Source organism: Gastrolobium bilobum, unplaced genomic scaffold, assembly GCF_033153095.1.
Source record: "Gastrolobium bilobum isolate Gb01-03AN ecotype WA unplaced genomic scaffold, APGP_CSIRO_Gbil_v1 utg54600, whole genome shotgun sequence".
NCBI lineage: Eukaryota > Viridiplantae > Streptophyta > Magnoliopsida > Fabales > Fabaceae > Gastrolobium > Gastrolobium bilobum.
This window is the reverse complement of record NW_026895311.1, coordinates 95020-115040: the sequence shown is the minus strand read 5'-3', so window position 1 is coordinate 115040 and position 20021 is coordinate 95020. Positions and strand designations below refer to the sequence as shown.

The window sequence follows — 20021 nt, the reverse complement described above, 5'->3', positions numbered from 1 at the left end:
TATGTGTAATGGCTTTTAATATGCATGTGTTGTTTCATCTTAACGGTAAGCCTGTGTATGTAGCGTCATACGATATGGTGATCCGGGGTGAATGCAAGTAGCGTATTGCACTAGTGTGGGTATTTGCGTATGTAAATCCTGCATTTCTTTAGCCAGTAGAATAGAATTGACACACATGACATGATTATATGCTGCATTGCACTATTTTAGAACTTGTGATGATATCTGCTTTTAAACTTATATTGCACATGTAAGTGAGCTTGAGGTGGAAGATCCTTGAGGACCCCTTGTCTTACTGAGATTTCTTGTTTAGAGATCTCACCCCACGTTTGGGGAATGCTTATTTCAGGTTCCGGTAGTTTGGTGACTGATGCCTCTGGGGGCAGGAGGCTAGAGCTTAGTTGATGATATTATGCTGTTTGCTGCCATGACTGGTTATGGATGTTGTTTATGTTTTCCGTTATTTATGTTTACGTTGTTGTTGAGACTGATGTTGGGCGTGTTGCCTTATTTGAGTGAGCATGGGGATTGTCCATGACACTTTATGTTAGTATTTTAGATTGGAGTTGTATAAACTGTTAGATGGTCCGGTCTACGTTGTTGTAGTTCCGTGACTAGAGCCACACTTTTATTATTTATGTTATGAGGTATTTTCAGATAGCTGTTCTATTGCAATTACATACAGACGTTGTTTTATTAATTGATTAATAAGTAAGTTGGTAATGATAATGATATCATAATTGAAAATAAAAAGATATTCCACATTTTTAATTAAGCGCTGCTTAATACGATAGTATGATAACATTACCGGATATATACGGGCTGTTACAGTAGTCAAAATAAGAGTACGCATAATAACTTATCTCTATTTTTTATTAAATTAATTTATGTGTATCTTACTAATAAATCTTTTCTTGTAGAAATTAAATATAGAGATAAACTATTGTGTTTATCTTTTTTTTCATGTCTATTTTATTTATTCATTCTCGACACTATTGGATAAGAAAAAGAGAGAAAATGGTGAATATTATTTATATATGTGTTAGAAATAAATGATTAAGGTAAAGATTAAAAAAAGATCTTTATCCCATGAATGGAGATTTTAACAGGCCATTCCCCGCCACGGAAACAAAACGCAGAGACCTGAAACCTGGAAAGACAAGAGGATTAGAGGAATGGGAGTAGAATGGGCTGAACTACAGCCAGAAATTGTGGAATTAATCTCGAAAAGCTTAACCATTTATGCCGATTACCTTCGATTCCGATGCGTGTGTCACAGCTGGCGATCCTCCCTCCCCAAAACCCCTCTCCATCTCCCACCCCAACTCCCCTGGCTCATGCTTTCTTCCCGAGCTTTCTTCGACCTTTCTAACAACAAAACCCATCTCCTCAATCTTCCCTTATCTTCTCATCGCACCCGAATCTGCGGTTCCTCTCATGGCTGGCTTGTTATTCTCGACGAAACCCCCGAGGTTCGTCTTTTAAACCCCATAACACGTGCCACAATTGCTCTTCCTCCACTTTACACTTTCCCAAACGTTACGAGTTTCAATTATTCTAATATCGGCCGAGAATACTTAATTAGAAACCCTTATGGTGGCGTCGATGCTTTCAATTTGAGGCAGATGTGTAATTCTTTCCTCAGAAAGGTTGTACTGTCATCGAGCCCATCGCAAAGCGATGATGATTTCACTGCATTTGCCATTGCTGGTCATAATAATTTGGCCTTCTGCAGAAAGGGTTATGATTCTTGGGTTTTCGTAATTGAAGAACTATATTCTTGGGAAGATGCTGTTCATCATAATGGGTTGTTTTTTGCGGTGAGCAAGGGAGGAATAATTGCAGTGTGTGATGTTGATGGTTCTTTCCCACCTCATGTATCGATTATTCAGACAACAGCTCCGATGCAATTCTCTGGTGATATCCATTATATAGTGTTTTCTGGGGAGGACATGTTATTGGTCACTCGGATTCTAGAACATGATTTTTCTGATGAAGGAGATGAATCGAATTTGGTGTATAGGACGGTGGGGTTCGAGATTTTTAAGATGAATTGGAGTTTGCTGAAGTGGCAAAAAATTGAAACTTTGGGCGACCGCATGTTGTTTATTGGGGGAAATTCTTCGCTTTCTTTTTCTGCTTCTGATTTTGTGGGATGTTTTGCAGATTGCATCTATTACACTGATGATTATTCGGAGTCTAATCACGATGATGCCTATGGGAAACATGATTTAGGCATCTTCAGATTATGGGATCAGAGTATTGAGCCGTTGCCCTGTTATCCTCGGAATTCATATTCTCGGTTAGGTTGGCCTCTCCCAATTTGGGTTTCGCCAAATCCATGCTAATTTGGGAATCTCAATGTGTAAGTTTAGTTGTTTGTGTTTGTATGTATCTGGGTTCCTTCAAGGGGGGGAAATTACTCTTTTATATTTAAGCCAAATAAATAAATGCCTTATGATCATGGATAGCAGCTTGCCTTATTGGATGGTATATATTCATGTACATTGTACTATGGAAACATGGAACTGTAAACGAGTAAAGTTATTTTCAGGTGGCCTTTGTGATACATATGGTAACCTGTTTTATTGTAAATTTGTAATGTATGACTATTTAAATAGTTGGTGAATTTGGTTTGGATTAGATTGAAAGAGAGATTGTTTTATGCTTGATGAAGAAGGAATTCTGATGTGAAGAAGATAATTACCAACCAATCAACCATTAACACGATGTTTTGAGTTATTGAACATATATTGTGTTTTAGATTTCAAACTTCTCGGTTTAACTTTATTAGAATGGGGCACCGTGCCTCATCGTGCGTACTGAATATATGCATAACTATGGTTTTGTTGATGCAGCAAATTTAGTAATGTTTAACAATGAAGTGATGAACAGTATACATACTTTGTTTTTTAACTCCTTGAAACGAAACTTTCAGTATCCTGTTTCTCTTTTAACAGGGAAGAGGAATTTTCCTTGAAAGCGCAGGAACAAAAAAGATGGGGCATTCCGAGAATCGAACTCGGGACCTCTCGCACCCAAAGCGAGAATCATACCACTAGACCAAATGCCCAGTTGCATATTGACACGTTGGTGATACTAATCATTCAGATTTAGAACTTCTGTTGAGTAGTCGACCTAGACTATCAGCCATTGACAGTTGCATTTGGTTTGGGCTTTGCTTTCTGGCCTATGTATAAAAAGGCTAAGCAAACTTGTATTATTCATTAGCACTTTTAAACGAGTCAGTAAAATTGGAACACTTGCATGGATAAAACTATTAAATATATCAATTATACTGAAATTTTTGTTCACAGTGGTTATTTAATTTATACTAAGTAATTACTAAAAGTGATTACTTATTTTTTATTATATTTACACATCTAAACAATTTATTTAAAAAATAACTAATTAGTCTAATCTAATACAAAACGACCAATAGCTGTAGTGGTGTACATACCGCTCAAAATTGGCGTGTGATCCTGGCGTGTGATCCTGGCGTGTATAAAAATATTTTTAGCAAGTGATGATAGTTCAGTTAGGATCAAAGAATTAAGTAGGTGGGGAGGAGAGCATATGTTTGATCCTCTCCACTCCTTAATACCGTTTTCGGGAGGGATTTAAAGTCTTAATCTCATGATCAGTCCCAAATATGACTAGTCACAAAGTGATGAATCGATTAGAATATCTCAAATATATATATATATGTAAATATTTTTAAAAGCGGGGTAATTATTTTTTTATTTTTAAGGAAAACAGTCTGAATTACCTTCACAGACTTAAAAGTTAAAACTCTATATTTTGGATTTTAAACTTAAAAAATGTGCAACTGCAACGTAATTTATGAAAACCTTAAAGTGTATGTTTGAGTGTTGGTATAGTTCATACTTCAGATATATAGATCACGACTTTTGTTGGCGTAACGAGCAGAAAGTCAATTTATTAAGTTCACGAATAGTTGTTGTTAGGATTTCAAAATTTTATTTATATTTCTTTTGTAAACTGAGTGACTTGTAATAAGTGTCAGCGAGATGAATATAATACAGACAAGTTTGACGTAACTTACATTGAGTGAGCCAAGATAAATCATTGTGTTCAATTTGTGTTTGTGGATTCCCAACAAAAATTTCTTCAAATGTGATTAGAAATTGTCACTTTTTAAAAAGTTTAACAATAAAGTACACTTAAATAAAAGTTAAAGGGCATATTTTAAATTATCTCGTAAAAAAAATTGGCATGAAAATAATAATGTGATTTGAACAAGATACTTTCTATTAATATTTGATGAAAAAATAGATAAAAATATTAAAATACATACTTTGAAAAGTTTTAAAAATAGATTGCCTAATTATGAGTTGAGGATTCAAGTGCAGGACTTTAAGTTACAATTAAGCGGTAAATTAATTTTTTTTCCTTTTGTTTTGTATGGTACTTAAATATTTAATGATTACAATTTATATTAGGAACACGAACAATAAATATAATCGAATTTTATATCACACATTTAAGTTTTTAAAGAATTTGAAAAGTACTACGTTAGTACCTTTTGGTGTATGTAGTTTTTTTCTTTTTAGGGTAAAGTTCGTACACACAGTTCATTTAAATATAAATATTTACTAAATTACCTAACCAACTAAGACCTTTTTAAATATTTGAACTGAAAACTTCTCTTCACAAATCTCAAATGAAAGCCTACTGCAAACATTTTCCCATAAAATAAAATAAAATAAGTGTCATACTCTCGAGTCTCGAGCTGCGGGTTTTATTTCTGTTTATTAATTAATTAGTTTGTAAAAATGAAAGATCGGTCTTGTATTTGCCAGGTCAGCAATGATAGACCACTCAGTCCAGGTTATAGACGGACGGCCGAAACATTTTTAAAATGGATAAGATGATCAGCAAACACATGAATTGGATATTCCAAGAGTATTATCAGCAACAAAATTTAAATCCCTGTATTTGGGTATGATATTTTTGGAGTAACCCATATATTTTTTTGGGGTACATAGCATGAAAGGACTGAAATTTTCTGTTCTCTCTGTCTGTGTTTAATCATATTCTCTCAAATAAAATATTTTTAAATAATAATCACAGCTCTTATTTACCTAATTAGTAGGAATTTTTTCATTAAATATATTTTATTAAATGAAAATTTAAAAAATGAGACCCAAAATTCCAAATTTCAACAAACTAATCAATTAAGACAATTTAGCTACAATTAATCATAATTTTTAATAGCGGTTGTTGCATAATTTGATAAATCAAAGTGATGAGATTCACTTAATTATTCAAAAGTTAATGGTGATGTTGACTCATTTTAATAAAATTCCTGAGTATTTAATATTTTCCGTAATCAGATGATTAATACGAACCACAATTAAAGAGTGTTAAAAAGTTATTTTTAAAATATATAAAATTATACAAAGGTCTATATCAAAAAATTAATACAATATTTTATAAATTCATAAATAAATATTAATTTCTCTACACAAAACATGATTTATAATTCAAAATTAAATACCTTCTTATCATCAAAGTACCAGTCAATATCTTATTTTTATGTTCGTTTAGTAAAACGGTTTGAATATGGTCCTTAATTATTGCTTTTTCCTTTCAAACGAAGTCACAAGTAGCTTAGCATTATTAACATTAAGGTGCGTTTCAATTTTATCGAAAGCGTTATTTATAAAAATAAAAATAAAAACTACTTTCAAGTACAACTAAACTCTAATAAAAAAAAAATCCAAAGTAAACTTTAAAGCATCATACAAAATGTTAAGAGTAAATATATGTATCATGAAATGATTCTTTGGTGTAGAGGAAGATACGTTTCAGGCATTGAAGAGCACAGCAGTCAGAAGCACAAGTGCATGTCAACGCTTGGAAGCTGAACACAAACAAGGTGGTGCAGCAGAGAAATGTCAGGCTACGAATAACACGAGAAGAGGGAGAAAAAAAGAAAGAAAGAGGAAAAGCGTGTAATCATGAACATATTCTGAGATAAAATTAAATATAAGAGCCTTAGGACTTTGCACCGTACTTAAAAAACCATCCACAATATCAGAAAAAGCCAACCCTGCTGCGTAACCGTTCCCCCCCACGCGGCAAAACCATCCTTCTTTTAATTCTCAGCTTTGGTCAGACTTGTCTTTCCTTAATTGCCATTCTCATTTTCTCATCTTGGAATTTTCATTCCTTTATTTTTTTTCTTTCTTACCTATTTACTCTCGTCACATCATATCTATCTATCTGCCATTTATGTGCTTTTTCAAAACACAACCAAAAAAAAAACCTTTCTTGAACTTTCCTTCGCCACTCAACCTCTGTTCTTTTAGATTTGCAGCGGGAAGGGTTCACCGTCGCTGTGCTCGGAATGTCATCGGAGGCGAGAAGCAAGGGCTGCACTATTGAAGAGGGCAAGCACTACCCTCCACCATTTGCCTCTCATGAGGACGTGGTTAACCATCCTTCTGTCTTCTGGGACACACTCAGGCGTTTTCACACTGTTATGGGTACCAAATTTATGTAAGATTCTATTTCTTCATTTATTTATTCTCATAATTTTTCCTGAATAATAAAAAAAAGAAGAAGTAATGGGGTTTTTAGTATAACATCACTAGACTATACTAATGTACTGGAAATGTGATTTTAATTTTACGGGGCTAAGCTTTTTATTTATTTATTTAACTCAAGCTTTTTGATATGGGTATTTTGTGATATTAAATCTTTGACCTTTTTGCCCACATCATCTGCTTAAGGATTCCTGTGATTGGAGGGAAGGAGCTGGATTTGCACGTTCTTTACGTGGAGGTTACGAGGAGAAGTGGCTATGAGAAGGTGGGCTCCGTTGTATTTATATTTTTATTACTATTAAATTGAAGTAGTTTAATGTGGGGTTACCATTATACTTTTTATCGTGACAATCTTGTATGTGAAAACACATAAGAACTATTGAATTGAAATGGAAAAATGGAAGTAATCGAAATAGTAAGATCTTTGGCGCAAAAACAAGATGAGGCCGTATCATATTGACTTGGGTTCTTACCGTCCGTATAACCTGTGTAACTCACTCCAAATCAGTTATTAGTAAATTAATTTTTGGGACATTTTTTTGGTAACTCCAAGAAGTTTTTTAAAGTGCAGGTGGTTGCAGAGAAGAAATGGAGGGAAGTAGGTAGTGTATTCAAGTTCTCCCCAACAACCACAAGTGCTTCTTTTGTACTGAGGAAACACTACTTCAGTCTTCTTTACCATTTCGAACAAGTCCACTTCTTTAGAGTTCGGGGTCCTTTGTACACTCCTTCAGGTACTCTACTCTCATGTATATGCTTTGTGTTTTTCATTTTTCTCATAAAGACAAAGGCTGGTTTAATTTTTCTTTTGGTTTTATGCTTTGGCAAACGAAATTCATATATACGAACCAATTTTATTGTCATGCAGATGCATTTTCTGGCAACAGCCAGTCGTGGAGACCTGAATTAGCTATGGTGGCATATTCACCTAAGGGGATAAACATTGAATCCCATGCTGAAGGTAATTAAGTAATTCTCATGTCTGAAAAGAAACCAATAATTTTATTTTATTTTTCTTCTTTTGGGGTTACTTTTAAGTATATTTTGGAAGTACTATCTTTGAGAAATGATTTTGATTGCGGGTGTCCCTGCTGTGCTTTGATAAATTGATATCTGGTGGCTAACTAACGAAATTCGATTTCTCGTGGAAGTAGAGTTTTGACTATTCGTTGCATTTTTCTTCTTAGAGATATGTTTGTTGTAATGCTGTTAAGGATGGCTTCAACATGGGAAATATCTGGTTAATGTTATGTAATTGTAATTTGAAATGAATAATGATGTGACCAGAATATTGTCGTACATGCTTGTCTTAAATTGGCAATGAGATTAATTCGGATTTAAGTTTATAGTTAATGATGCCAAAGGTTTTGTGACAGAAGCAGCCCCTCCTTTTTTAAGCTAGGAACAATGATTTGCTTATTTATTTAAGTTCCTCTATGCTTTTCAATGCTGAATTTTACTCTCTGTTGTGCGCATAGATACTTCATGTCTTTTGGGAGATGGAACGATAGAAGGAAAATTTGATTGTGGTTACTTGGTGTCTGTGAAACTGGGTTCTGAGGTTCTTAAAGGAGTGCTTTACCATCCAGAGCAATCTGCTCCTCTTCCATCGGTTCTGCAATATGACAATGCCATTGTACCATTCAATGGCAAACCCGGTCGATTTGGTAGGAGGAGGAGAAACAAAAGAAAGTGGGACCCCAACTACCCAAAACCAAATAGGAGTGGTTATAATTTTTTCTTTGCTGAAAAGCATTACAAGCTCAAATCCCTCTACCCAAACAGAGAAAGGGAGTTTACCAAAATGATTGGCCAGTCATGGAATAGTCTGAGTCCTGAGGAAAGAATGGTAATAAATATGGTCATTTTCTTTTTTCTTAATGAGTCTTTTGTATTATTATTTACATGGTTGTTTCTGGTTGTCAAAGTTAGTTAATAGTTTTTTAATTAGAGTAATAAATTATGGATGATTGGTGAATGATGCAGGTTTACCAGAACATTGGCTTAATAGACAAAGAAAGGTACAAGAGAGAATTAACGGAGTACAAAGAGAAAATGAAGCCTGGGTATACCGCATAGTTGGCTGGTCTATAAATCTCACTGGTAGCATTTTATGGCAGCGAAAGAATTGCTTAGAAATCTATTTTGGTTCCAATGCTGACTTTTCATTTCAATCTGTTGACTGTTACATGCATATGCTTGTGGATTATGGTCAAGTCCACTCGACAGAGGTCTCTACAGGACTGTTGTTTTTTATTTTTATTTTTATTTTTATGAAAAAAAAACCTACTGTCTATTGTCGTACTCTTTGGCCAATCAAATCACCTATCTTTGATTTAGTCGATACGGATGGCAATGGAGAGGGAGAGAATATAGCGGGGCTCACATGCTTATGATTTTATTTTATTTTTAAAAAAAAAAAAAGAGATTTCAGATATGGCGAATTCTTATTTATCTGCAAAAATTTCTAAATAGTTTTATGGTTTTTTCACAGCAACGATGAACTCATGTATTACGAGGTAAGTTCAGCAGAAAAAGGGTTTTATCTTCTATCAAATGTTCGTTAAAGCAAACAGGCCTTAGGTGGTTAGATGCACCTGAAAGGGGATATAGATGCGTTGAGGAGAAATTTTTTAATAATATTTGTGTGATACTCGGAATAAAGACAAAGAAAAAAAAAAGGTATTTGTGAAAATTCTGTTAGGGGCTATTTAGTAGAGAGAAAAAAACAATTATCAAAAAATTATAATTTTTGAAAATATGATAGAGGGAGTGAATTTTGTGAAAATATTATAAAATTTTTTATTTGATAGGTCAAAATATTTTTTTAAATATTAAATTAATTTTTTTGATATTATATTTAGTTATTTTTGGCTGAAAAATTAATCTATATTTTTTTATCGTATGTAATTGTACAGAATAAAACATGAAATTTTAAGAAATTCATGATTACTTTCGAACATTTAAAAATAATCCTTTACCAAATACCTCATGTGATATTATTTGACTATTGATTGATTGATGCTCTCGCTCTCGCCCTCGCCGGTTACTGTATGCGAGAAATATTTAATATGTTCCAGGATCATCTAATGATTTGGTGCTTCTTCTCACAACACTAATTTTTTTTTCTTTTTCTTTTGTTAATTTTTTTTTTTTTCAATTTTGCTCTTCCATTTACATTAAGGAGGTCAATAAATTCTCTCACTGTATGCACCAGTATCATTGCTTACGTATCGGGTTTTCAACATTGACCTTCGCCGAATTGTTTATTGATATATATGTCAGAGGATTAATGATTTTATGTTATAAAAAATAATTATTATTCTATATATATATATATATATATATATATATATATAAGTGCATAAATTTTATGTAAGGTCATATATATATATATAAATATAAATTTTGTATATTTTTATGTGTATAGAAAATAAAATTAATTTTAAATATAAATAATAATTTCATATATTAAAAATGTAACATCTTTTATCTAAGAATGGGTTAACGGTTAGCTTCGTGCACTTTGAAAAAAGTATAATATAATACTAATTTTTATAACAATTTCGTAATCTTTTATACAACTTTTGCATTTTTTATAATTTCCAATTTTTCTTTTTGAATATGTAACTCTTTAACATTTAACTTTCTATTATTCTATATGTAACGAAAGTTACACATTTTGGATTGAAGGGATGCCGTAGAAAGAGAAAAAGGATTGACCGAAAATAATAAGGAATAGAAAGTTTCATACCCATCAATAAAAGTTAAGAAATTTATGTTAAAAGTTATAGGAATTGGATTGTTAGCTCAAAACAAGTGAAGTTATACAGGCTAATAAGCAGATTAACATACTATTCACGGTAGTGTTCTCGTCAAAATCTTAAGAAAATCCTAATACTATACCGTAAAAGATAGACTTAATATCAATTTAGTCTATTAAAAAGTAATTTTAATTATTTAGCTCCTTAAAGAATAAATCTTCAAGATTTTAGCTCATCCTGTCATTTCAATTTAACATCGTTAAAATAATTTTTACGTAATTTCATAATATTGAAATATTCAAATGTTTACAGTTAAAATATTTTTATGTAAATTTTAAATATTTACTTATCAAAACATCTTATTCAAGTTACACATCAAAATAACAGCCACAATCTTCAAATATAATATTTAAAACAACTCAGGTAAAAAAAAGTTACCGTAAAGCACGCACTTCAGTATTTTCCCGTCAAATATTTTTATTTAATTATACTATTTTTATTCTTAAAATAGAAGGCTTGAAAAGATAAAATTATGGGTGCTTGAGTCACACCAATTTGTTATCATAAATTTTTTAAACAAAAAAAACTTTCAAAGTGAGCTTATTAATAAAGCACACAAGTAAAATGTATTTACATTAGAATTTTGATAAATTAAAATAATACACTTTAATAAATTGTAAGAACAAATACAATCTTATATATAATTTATAGGCAAACTCAATTTAAACAAACAAATTCATATAATTTATTGGAAAGAGGGGAAAGATATATTTTCAAAATTTTGTTATTTAAATATTTTTTTCTTTCCAATTGGAACTGTTAGATACACAGCTCCTTAAAAATGTGTACAAGTTGAAGTTTATAAACTATCTCATTAGGAATATGTTGTTGTTGAATGTTTTTCTCAGGCACATATTTGCTAATTTTTTCAAAGTTTTTTTACCCGATGTCTCATTTATAACATGTGGAAAATAATAGTATCCAGTCTCAGCTTAGTTAAGCAAATTACTTTTCTATTCAATTTATTTTATTCTGCTTCTGACATCTCTAGTGGTCACTTAAAATAACCCTAAAAATATTCATAAAGTCTTAGCATAATAAATAATTCTCCATATAGGCTTCCAAATCAATGAATTTGATCCATTAAATTTAAGCATGATGCTCAAGTTACCTTCGATTTCAATATACAGCACAAACACGAAAGTTACAAATCAAGGTTCTTTATACCAATTTGTCGGGGTCGAACAAATAGATTAAATGCAAATTATTAAATCACTTTGCACACTCTGCACTTTTTTAAAAAATATATATATATTATCTAATCATCGATGATGCAACTAGTCATTATGGGAGCGGCTCTCCTTATACTGTTTTCTCCATTTTTTGAGACTTCTGATTAAGAAAAATAAATATCTTATCACCTGAACCAATGAATCATCGGAACAGTGACCAATATTGTGCCACTGTTCCCACACAAATATATCAAAATAGCACGCGCGTGAACCAATTACCCAAACTGCCACACATGCAAGGTCGCTTGGAGCAGTAGCGAACTACGCATGATGAGGTGTCAGCAAGCTGGTGGTGTCAGAGTTCGCTTCTGACACAAGCGAACTTGTCTGCAATAAATGCTGACACGTATGATGAGTTCACTGAAGTGCCAGGCGAACTTAATTTGCCACGTGTTAGACCCCTACCTACGTCGCTGGGGTCCCAGGCGAACTAGGTGACAAGTGGCAGCCACTGCACTAGTTCGCTTGACAGGGAAGCGAACTTGGTGACACGTGGCAGTTCCCCAAAAGTTTGCTGCCTAGGTAAGCGAACTACATACCGACAGTTACAGGTGGCCCAGGCAGCGAACTCAGTGTTATATAAACACCCCTCATCCTCTTCTCCCAAAATCAGTCTCGTCCGTTTTCTTAGAAGAAAATTTCCATTTCTGTTTGTTTTGCTTTGTCTATTTAAGTACATAATGAGTGAGAATAACAACGATGTAATATGCCTTTTATATTACAATGGGAGGAGATATTTTGGACCGAACGGTCAAGTGTTTGAAGGAGATACGAAGATCTTCCGCATGAGTCCGCGTTGCAAATATACTGAGCTCAAGAAAATAATATACAAGAAGTTGAGATTACAACGAGGTCAATCCTTGTCTCGACTGATTGCTAGATGTGCTTCTTCTGGTAACCCCGTGCAATGGGTTGTTGTGGAGGTGGTTGAGGATGAAGATGTGTCACTAGTAGTTGATGCATTTCGACAGCATGGAGAGTCCTCATACATCGAGTTATATTACATATTATCACAATTTATTAATAATTCAACATGTAATTATTATTTTTTATATACTCTACGTATCACTAACCTCGTGGTTGCGCATACGCACAATGTGATAAAACCCAACCTGCTGCAAGTAAGGACGGATATCATCGGGTATATTGAAATTATCCCATGTACCAGCTTGTCTGACGTTGAGGACACGATCATCTGAATTTACGTTAGCAGATGTGTTCCATACATGCGTCGAAATGTGTTTGTCCTGCAACGTCAGGAGAGAGAGCACCTTTGGACCAGGGTCAATGAAGGTCTGGTGCGGGTCTTGTTGCTCCATGAATCTATTTAAAAATAATAAATACAAAAATTATTAAGAAATAAATAAATTTTCAAGTTTAATTAATTATTTTATACTCCAAAATCAAGTAAATATTACATACTAGAAAATAACAAAATAATGTTAATTCATTATTTTATTTTTTTGAATATCAATGTTAATTCATTATTAGATCACAAACAATTGACTAATAAAAATACAACAATTGAATTATAAAATACATAATTAGACACATTAAAGTATACAACAATTGAATAATATAATTTATATGTAATATAATATATTACATATAAATTATATTACATCTAAAAATTAAATAATTGCATACAAGGATATATATTATATTATACAAAAATTATATAAATGCTAAAAATAAATACTAATTACTAATAAATAAATAAATAGATAACTACAAACATTGTGTGGTAAAAGAACTTTGTCACATTTATTTGTCAATCCTATAACTAAATCATTATTTTTTAATTCAAATATTTTACTTATTGCATAATCAAAATTTTATTAAATACAAAATTTAACAAAATTAAAATAATTTTTTTCTAACCTAGATTCCAAGCCTATAAATAATATCAAACAATTAATATTATTAAATAATACATTAATAAAAAGTACTACACCTAATAACATTAACATACATATTATATAAGTCAATGTTCAAAATTTTCTAACATATTTTTCAATCCAACAAATAAGTGATTTTATTTAATTCAATACTATTATTTATTGCATATTTAACAATTATGTTATTAAATACATAATTTAACAACATTAAAATATAAAAATCTAACCTAAATCCTATTAATAAATAATGCATATAAAACAATTTATTAAATACATTAATTAAAATATAAAATATTTAACTACTAACATTAGCATACAATTACTAAACTATTAATATTAGACTAATTCAACTAATAAAATAAATAATATGTCATCTAATCTAATGTGTCATAACATTAATCCTAAAAATTATCTTACCCTAAATCCTATGAATAAATAATGCATATAAAACAATTTATTACATACATTAATTTAACTATATGTTATTTAACTACTAACATTAAACTATATGTTATTATAACTACTAATATTAAACTAATTAAAATAATAAAACAATTAATATGTCATCTAACCTAATGTTTTATGTTACATATAATATATATAACAACAACTAAATAACAACAAAAATATAAATAAAAATTAACAATATTATACATCACTAACCTCAAATGAAGACAAAGAAGGTAAATGAGAGAGAAAGAAAATTAAAAGAGGAAGAGAATGAAAGAAGAAAAATAAAGGAGAGAGAGAGAAAAAAAAGAGGGGGAGGGGGCGCTGGGGATGATGGGGGAGGGGGGGTTATATAGGGGTGGGAAAAGTAATCGTTGCATCAAGTTCGTCTAGGTGGGGAGCGATCTTGGTGCATGTCAGACACGTTGCACACAGGTCGCCCAGGTGGGGGCGACCTTTATTGCATGCAAGTCACGTGTCATGGCAGGTGAGACATTAATTGTAACAGATGTCGTTTGTGTCAGAAGTGAACTATGACACCACCAGTTTGCTGACACCTCATCATGCATAGTTCGCTACTGCTCCAAGCGACCTTGCTGCATGGCAGTTTGGGAAATTAGTTCACGCACGTGACATTTTAGTATATTTGTGTGGGAATTGTATGGTTACTGTTCCTAAACCATCGACCAACAAAATTAATAATGTCGGTCACAAAACAAGTTATATGTTAACTTTTTTTTTTTTTAATGTTGGCTGTGACTTGTGGGAACTCACAAATATATGGGCTTGTTTACAAAAGTATTAGTTTTTTTTTTAGTTTTTTTAAAATACTTATCTTTCTTTATTATATTTAAACTTTTTTAACTTTTGACATTAAATAATCAGTTTCTGTCAATCTTTAAAAGGAGATATTGAGAAGTCGGTTTGGTATGGATTAAAATTCTAATTGTAAAAGTAATTTTTTTTAAAAAAAAGAAAAAGAAAATAACGAACAAATACTTTTATTAAAAGGGCCAAAATGTTTTTATAAGTGAAATTTTATTGTGTACAGCACATAGAGTTGGCAAATTTCAAATCCATCCAAAACGGGACTTGGCAAATTTCAAATCCATCCAAAACGGGACTGAACAGGTTGACCCCTTAATTTCAAGTTGGAATGGTAGATCAATTAGTCTAAAAAAAATAAAATAAGAATATTGTGTTTTTCTAATGAAGTTATATTAAGATTACCATATTATCTGATGACTTGTAGGATTAAGTGATAAGTGTTTGTCATTGTGCAAATTTATTTAAATGTTATTATTGAAAAATTGCTTTATTAATAGTTTTGTATGAAAATGTCAACTTTTTGTTTTGTTTAGTTCGATCTTCAACAATAATGGAAGTGAACTGATCATTGGAGACGGTCATAAATGTTGTAATTTTGCAACAAAGCTATAGCATATTCAAATATAAGTCAAATATGTCATATATAATATATATCGCACTAAAGTCATGAATATGTTGTGAAGAAACCGTAAGATATATATGAAAATGACAAATTGGTTGACCCTCAACATCCCTAATTCACTTTAATCCGCGTATATATATGAAGTGGCCGTATATTAGGTTGATAGGTTAAAATAAAGGGATCTATTTATTTCATGTTGTATGAGATAATTATATCATACAACAAAGATAATACAGTGGGATCCACTATTTAAAAAATAAAATAAAAATACAAAAAATAATGGATCATACTACTTTGTCTCTGTTCATGAAATAATTATCTAATGCAACATGTGATCATTATTTTCCTAAAATAAACAACCCAACGCGATCGCAGATTGATAGGTTGATTTGTTGAGTTCAACTTGCTTTACTAACTCTAACCTGACTCTAGGGATGGCAAAACCTTGTAACTCGCAAAAACTAAGTCGGGTTGGATTGTAAAAAATAAGTTGACAATTCAAACCAGCTTGAAAAAAATCAAGTCAACTCGCGGGTTAAACGAGTCTGTTCATGGATTATCTTTTTTTATTTATCAAAAAAAACAAAACAAAAAATATTAAAGGGTTCAAATTTGTTCAAAAAAAGTAGAAACCTTTTTTTATATAAGTTTATGTTCAGCAATTTTAATTATCTTATATCATATTTTTTTTTAAGCTTTAATATATTTTTTTATCATATTTCAATTATCATGTTTTTTCATTTTTTTAAGTTATTTTTCCCCCATTTTTTGTACATTGTATCAAATTAATTACCTTACAAAATCCTCTCCTATTTTTTTTTTCCTATATTGTAAACGAAGTAAAACTTTATTTTACATATATGCATGAATTTGCATTGTCTCTTTACATTTGGTTTGTGACTAAGATTGTGCAAAGTAACTGAATCAAACAATATTATTTTGAATCGATTTTGAGAACCGAATTGATTTTATAGACCAGTCTAAAAATTAAAAAGAATCAAAAGAATTGATTTAGAAAACTATTTAGAACCGGTTCGAAGCCCATTTAGAATGAGTTTACATACACAAATCGATTACGAACTCATTCCGAACCAATTTCGACTCGGTTTTGAACTGATTCCAAATCGAATTGGAAAAAATAAAAATGATTCGATTCGAAACTGAATTCATTTAAATTTACTCGGTTCAGTTCGGGAAAAAAGTAATTCGGATCGAGCCATATCCACCCTTATTTGTGACGATCATGGCTGAAGGCATATACTTGGATTCGAAATATAATGTGTCTTGTCTATGTTCAACCCCTGTTAGAAAAACCTCGATTAATTTTATATGTAAATTAGTGGTGCATATACTGTGTTGTTGTTGTATGCACAGGGACAATAATCCCGTATAATTGAGTTCTTTTAAAAAAAAAACTCAAATACTCAAAGAATCTCCCTATTTAAAATTATTTTTGGTGCATAAAATATTTTAAAATTGGAAAAAATATTTGTCTTTTTAAATGACATAACTTGTGTCATTTCACTAGTCTCACAAAGTGGTGAGACCCACATCTTTTTTTTTGGTCGATTCTCTTTCCTAAGATTTATCTATTTCTTTCACTTAAAATGATACAACTTTACATCATTTAAAATGACACAACTTTACATCATTTAAAATGACACATACTTTTTCCTTTAAATTATATAGTATAATGAATGCATGTCATTAGATCTTGAACTGTATTACCTGCAATTTATGTTTAAAGAGCAGTCTATCGAAATTAATTCAACTCAAAAATTTAAGTTGAGATGTGAAGATTTATCAATGATTTTTATATTACTTTTTAATATACCTCATTATGTAAGAACTTGTTAGACTTGAAGCAATAATATTGTATAAAAAGTAGTACAATAAAAATCAAGCTCATAATCTCATAATCACCGACCACACAAAACAACAAATTTACCAGCTCAAAATACACACAATGAGATTAACCTGCACTCGCCACGCCACTATTACCCTCTTGTGCAGAGTTCTACATTACTTATCAGGACCGCTATCCATGCGAATCTTCATATCCTATACCAACGACCTTCCTGTAATGTAAGATCCATCGGCTTCTTTTATAAAATTAAAAAAAGGAAGAAAAAAGAGAGTCACTTTTCACTTTGAGTGTGACAATAAAGTAAATATGATTAATATTTTGTATTTTAAGAAAATATTGTTAGGAATTAATATGATTCATGATGTAGAAGGAAATTATATCTATAAATATAGACCTTCCTCAACACAGGTTATATAATATTTTTTATTTTTTTTTTATTTTTTTTTATAAAGGAGTTATAAGACATGATGTAAGAAGCTAGAGAATGCTAAATTAGAGTGCGAAGAAAAAAAAAAAGTCTTAAATAAAACTAATGCCACTTAAATTAAGATTCCTCGAAATTCATAATTTATATTTAGTTAAACTGTAATGATGTGTCCTATTATATTTGACTTAGGTGGAATGCACTAAGAAAAATGTTAAATAGGTGAGCCCTCATCAAATCAATGACTCGATTGATTGGTGGCAAAATACTAAAATAGTCATGGGAGTATCATTTATCTATGTGCAAGTACAGCAGCGTCACGTATAGCATAAGGTTTTTTAATTATAAATCATTGCACTCCTATATATGATGCAAGGATACTTTAAAATTTAAAATATGACGGTCACTTATACTTTATAGTTGGATTCTTTTTTTTTTTTTTTATTTTTTTGAATCTTTATATATTTTTTCAGTACTTAAATACAACTCATTTTTACTAATTATCTCAAAACATATCGTCAAATGAACTAATGCGACGGCAACCATCGAGGATAGGTGAGGCAAAGTGAAAAAAAAAAAGAGAATTACCATAAAGTAAACAAGAAAAAAAATAACGAAACTTCATGGTTAATCTAAAACGTATTAGAATACACTGAGTTAACTTCAACAACTCAATGTCAATTAGGGTTGGTATAATTGATGGAATCTTCCACCCTTGTTAACCGTAGTCCGTCGTTTGGTTGAATTCTCAATTTTATTTTATTTTGTACGTAATAATATAAGGGAGGGTTATATTAACAAATTTTTTTTTTAAATTATATTATGTACTAGGGATAATACACTGTGTACTGAAATGTACAACCTTTAATATATAATGTAATTTGTATGAATTTATAATTTTTTTTTATAAATATAACTTTTCCAATAATGTAATATGTAATCTTACTTTGTGGAGTTAATGGTCTTTTCCAATATTACATGGACATGCCTCCTCTAATATAAACTTTCATTTAATAAAAAAAAACTCTAACAAAATGTTAAATTAATAAAATTGAAGTTAAAATAAATTACCCTAATTAACTCAACTAATTTGGTCAAGTCCAATGTGCGCTGCCTCATAATAAACTAGATTAACTTGCAAGGGTAAAACATTGGATTTTTTTTTTTGATAAAAAAAATATTGGAATTAGTCACTGTAATAGTTAAGTTTTTATTTTTACTTTTTTGGATATATCACATATATTCTCCACAAAAGAAAATCATGTTCAAGTCAAAAATATTTACGTTATGATGGGGCTAGCTCTTCCAAAGTGAAATTTTTATATTTACAAATACTTGAACTCAAGACTTTGCTTAAATTTTTATTTTTTAATATTTTTTCCAATGATTTTACAATTTTTTTTATAGATTTCAACCTGTGTCTAAAATCTTAACGTACTAACTAGGATTTGTACTTCTCAAAACAATTTTTTTAATGTTAATTGACTTTAATTCTTAATATCACCTTATGAAATAAACTAATAAAATTAATATTTTTAAACTTTAGTTATATAGTAAATAAAAGAATATATAGTTTAATGAACCTATAGCTATTTCAATATTTCATGACCCGTGTGCGACTTAATGAAACTAATAACTTATATTTGACCCAATACGAATCAATCTGCAATTATGTTAACCAATAGTGCATCCGAATTTTCATATTCAAAAGTTAGTGGATATATTAATTCAGGACCATAAGTTATCGTCTGACACCTCAATAACCAGCGAGGAATGATTGCTGCACCAAATTTTAAATAACAGTAAAATAAAGTTATTTAGTTGTATCTGACTGTGATGTTATGTGGGGAAGCGAGAGAAACAAGGGATGCTAGTGCTTTGGCCTTTGTGGCCCGTGGGTGGGTGATGCTATCAAAGGATTATATAATAAAAAGGATTAAGATTTCTCGTGTTTATCGTTAAAACTCAATTAGTTTGATTCTTGGATAAGAAGCGGTGATGCAAGCAAAGCTAAGTCTCCTTGTATTGTTTACAATCCACGCCGATATGGGTTAGTTAGGGGTGCGCATTGCGCTCCCTCCCTTATTATTTAGGATTCTTTTTTGTCATGTGACATGATTTGAGTATTTTTCTGCTCACACAAATCAAGTGTGGGTCCCACACTTAAAATAAAGAGTCAAATTAAATCAAGATACAATGTCGTATCCTTAAGATACGGAAGCGGATCCTTGTTGCAGGAATCAACAATGTCATTCCTGCGACATTATTTTTTTTTATTTCCCTATTATTTCTCAACGTCATTTT

At 31.0% G+C, this 20021-nt stretch overlaps 2 protein-coding genes and 1 non-coding gene across 3 annotated transcripts; 2 read left to right on the top strand and 1 right to left on the bottom strand.

The window, feature by feature from the left end:
• The first annotated feature begins 1101 nt into the window (after positions 1 to 1101).
• Positions 1102 to 2629, top strand: LOC133305182 (F-box protein SKIP23-like). Its single transcript, XM_061505319.1, has one exon. It carries the CDS (start codon positions 1176 to 1178, stop codon positions 2346 to 2348), a length of 1173 nt encoding a protein of 390 aa, XP_061361303.1. The 5' UTR covers positions 1102 to 1175; the 3' UTR covers positions 2349 to 2629.
• Positions 2630 to 3001: 372 nt separating this feature from the next.
• On the bottom strand, positions 3002 to 3073 carry TRNAP-UGG (transfer RNA proline (anticodon UGG)). The gene has a single exon. It is a non-coding gene; the product is annotated as a tRNA-Pro (tRNA).
• A 2852-nt stretch (positions 3074 to 5925) lies between these two features.
• On the top strand, positions 5926 to 8891 carry LOC133305173 (high mobility group B protein 9). Its single transcript, XM_061505310.1, has 6 exons — positions 5926 to 6525; positions 6759 to 6837; positions 7144 to 7306; positions 7441 to 7533; positions 8051 to 8421; positions 8559 to 8891. Exons 1-6 carry the CDS (start codon positions 6374 to 6376, stop codon positions 8649 to 8651), a joined length of 951 nt encoding a protein of 316 aa, XP_061361294.1. The 5' UTR covers positions 5926 to 6373; the 3' UTR covers positions 8652 to 8891.
• Positions 8892 to 20021: the final 11130 nt, after the last annotated feature.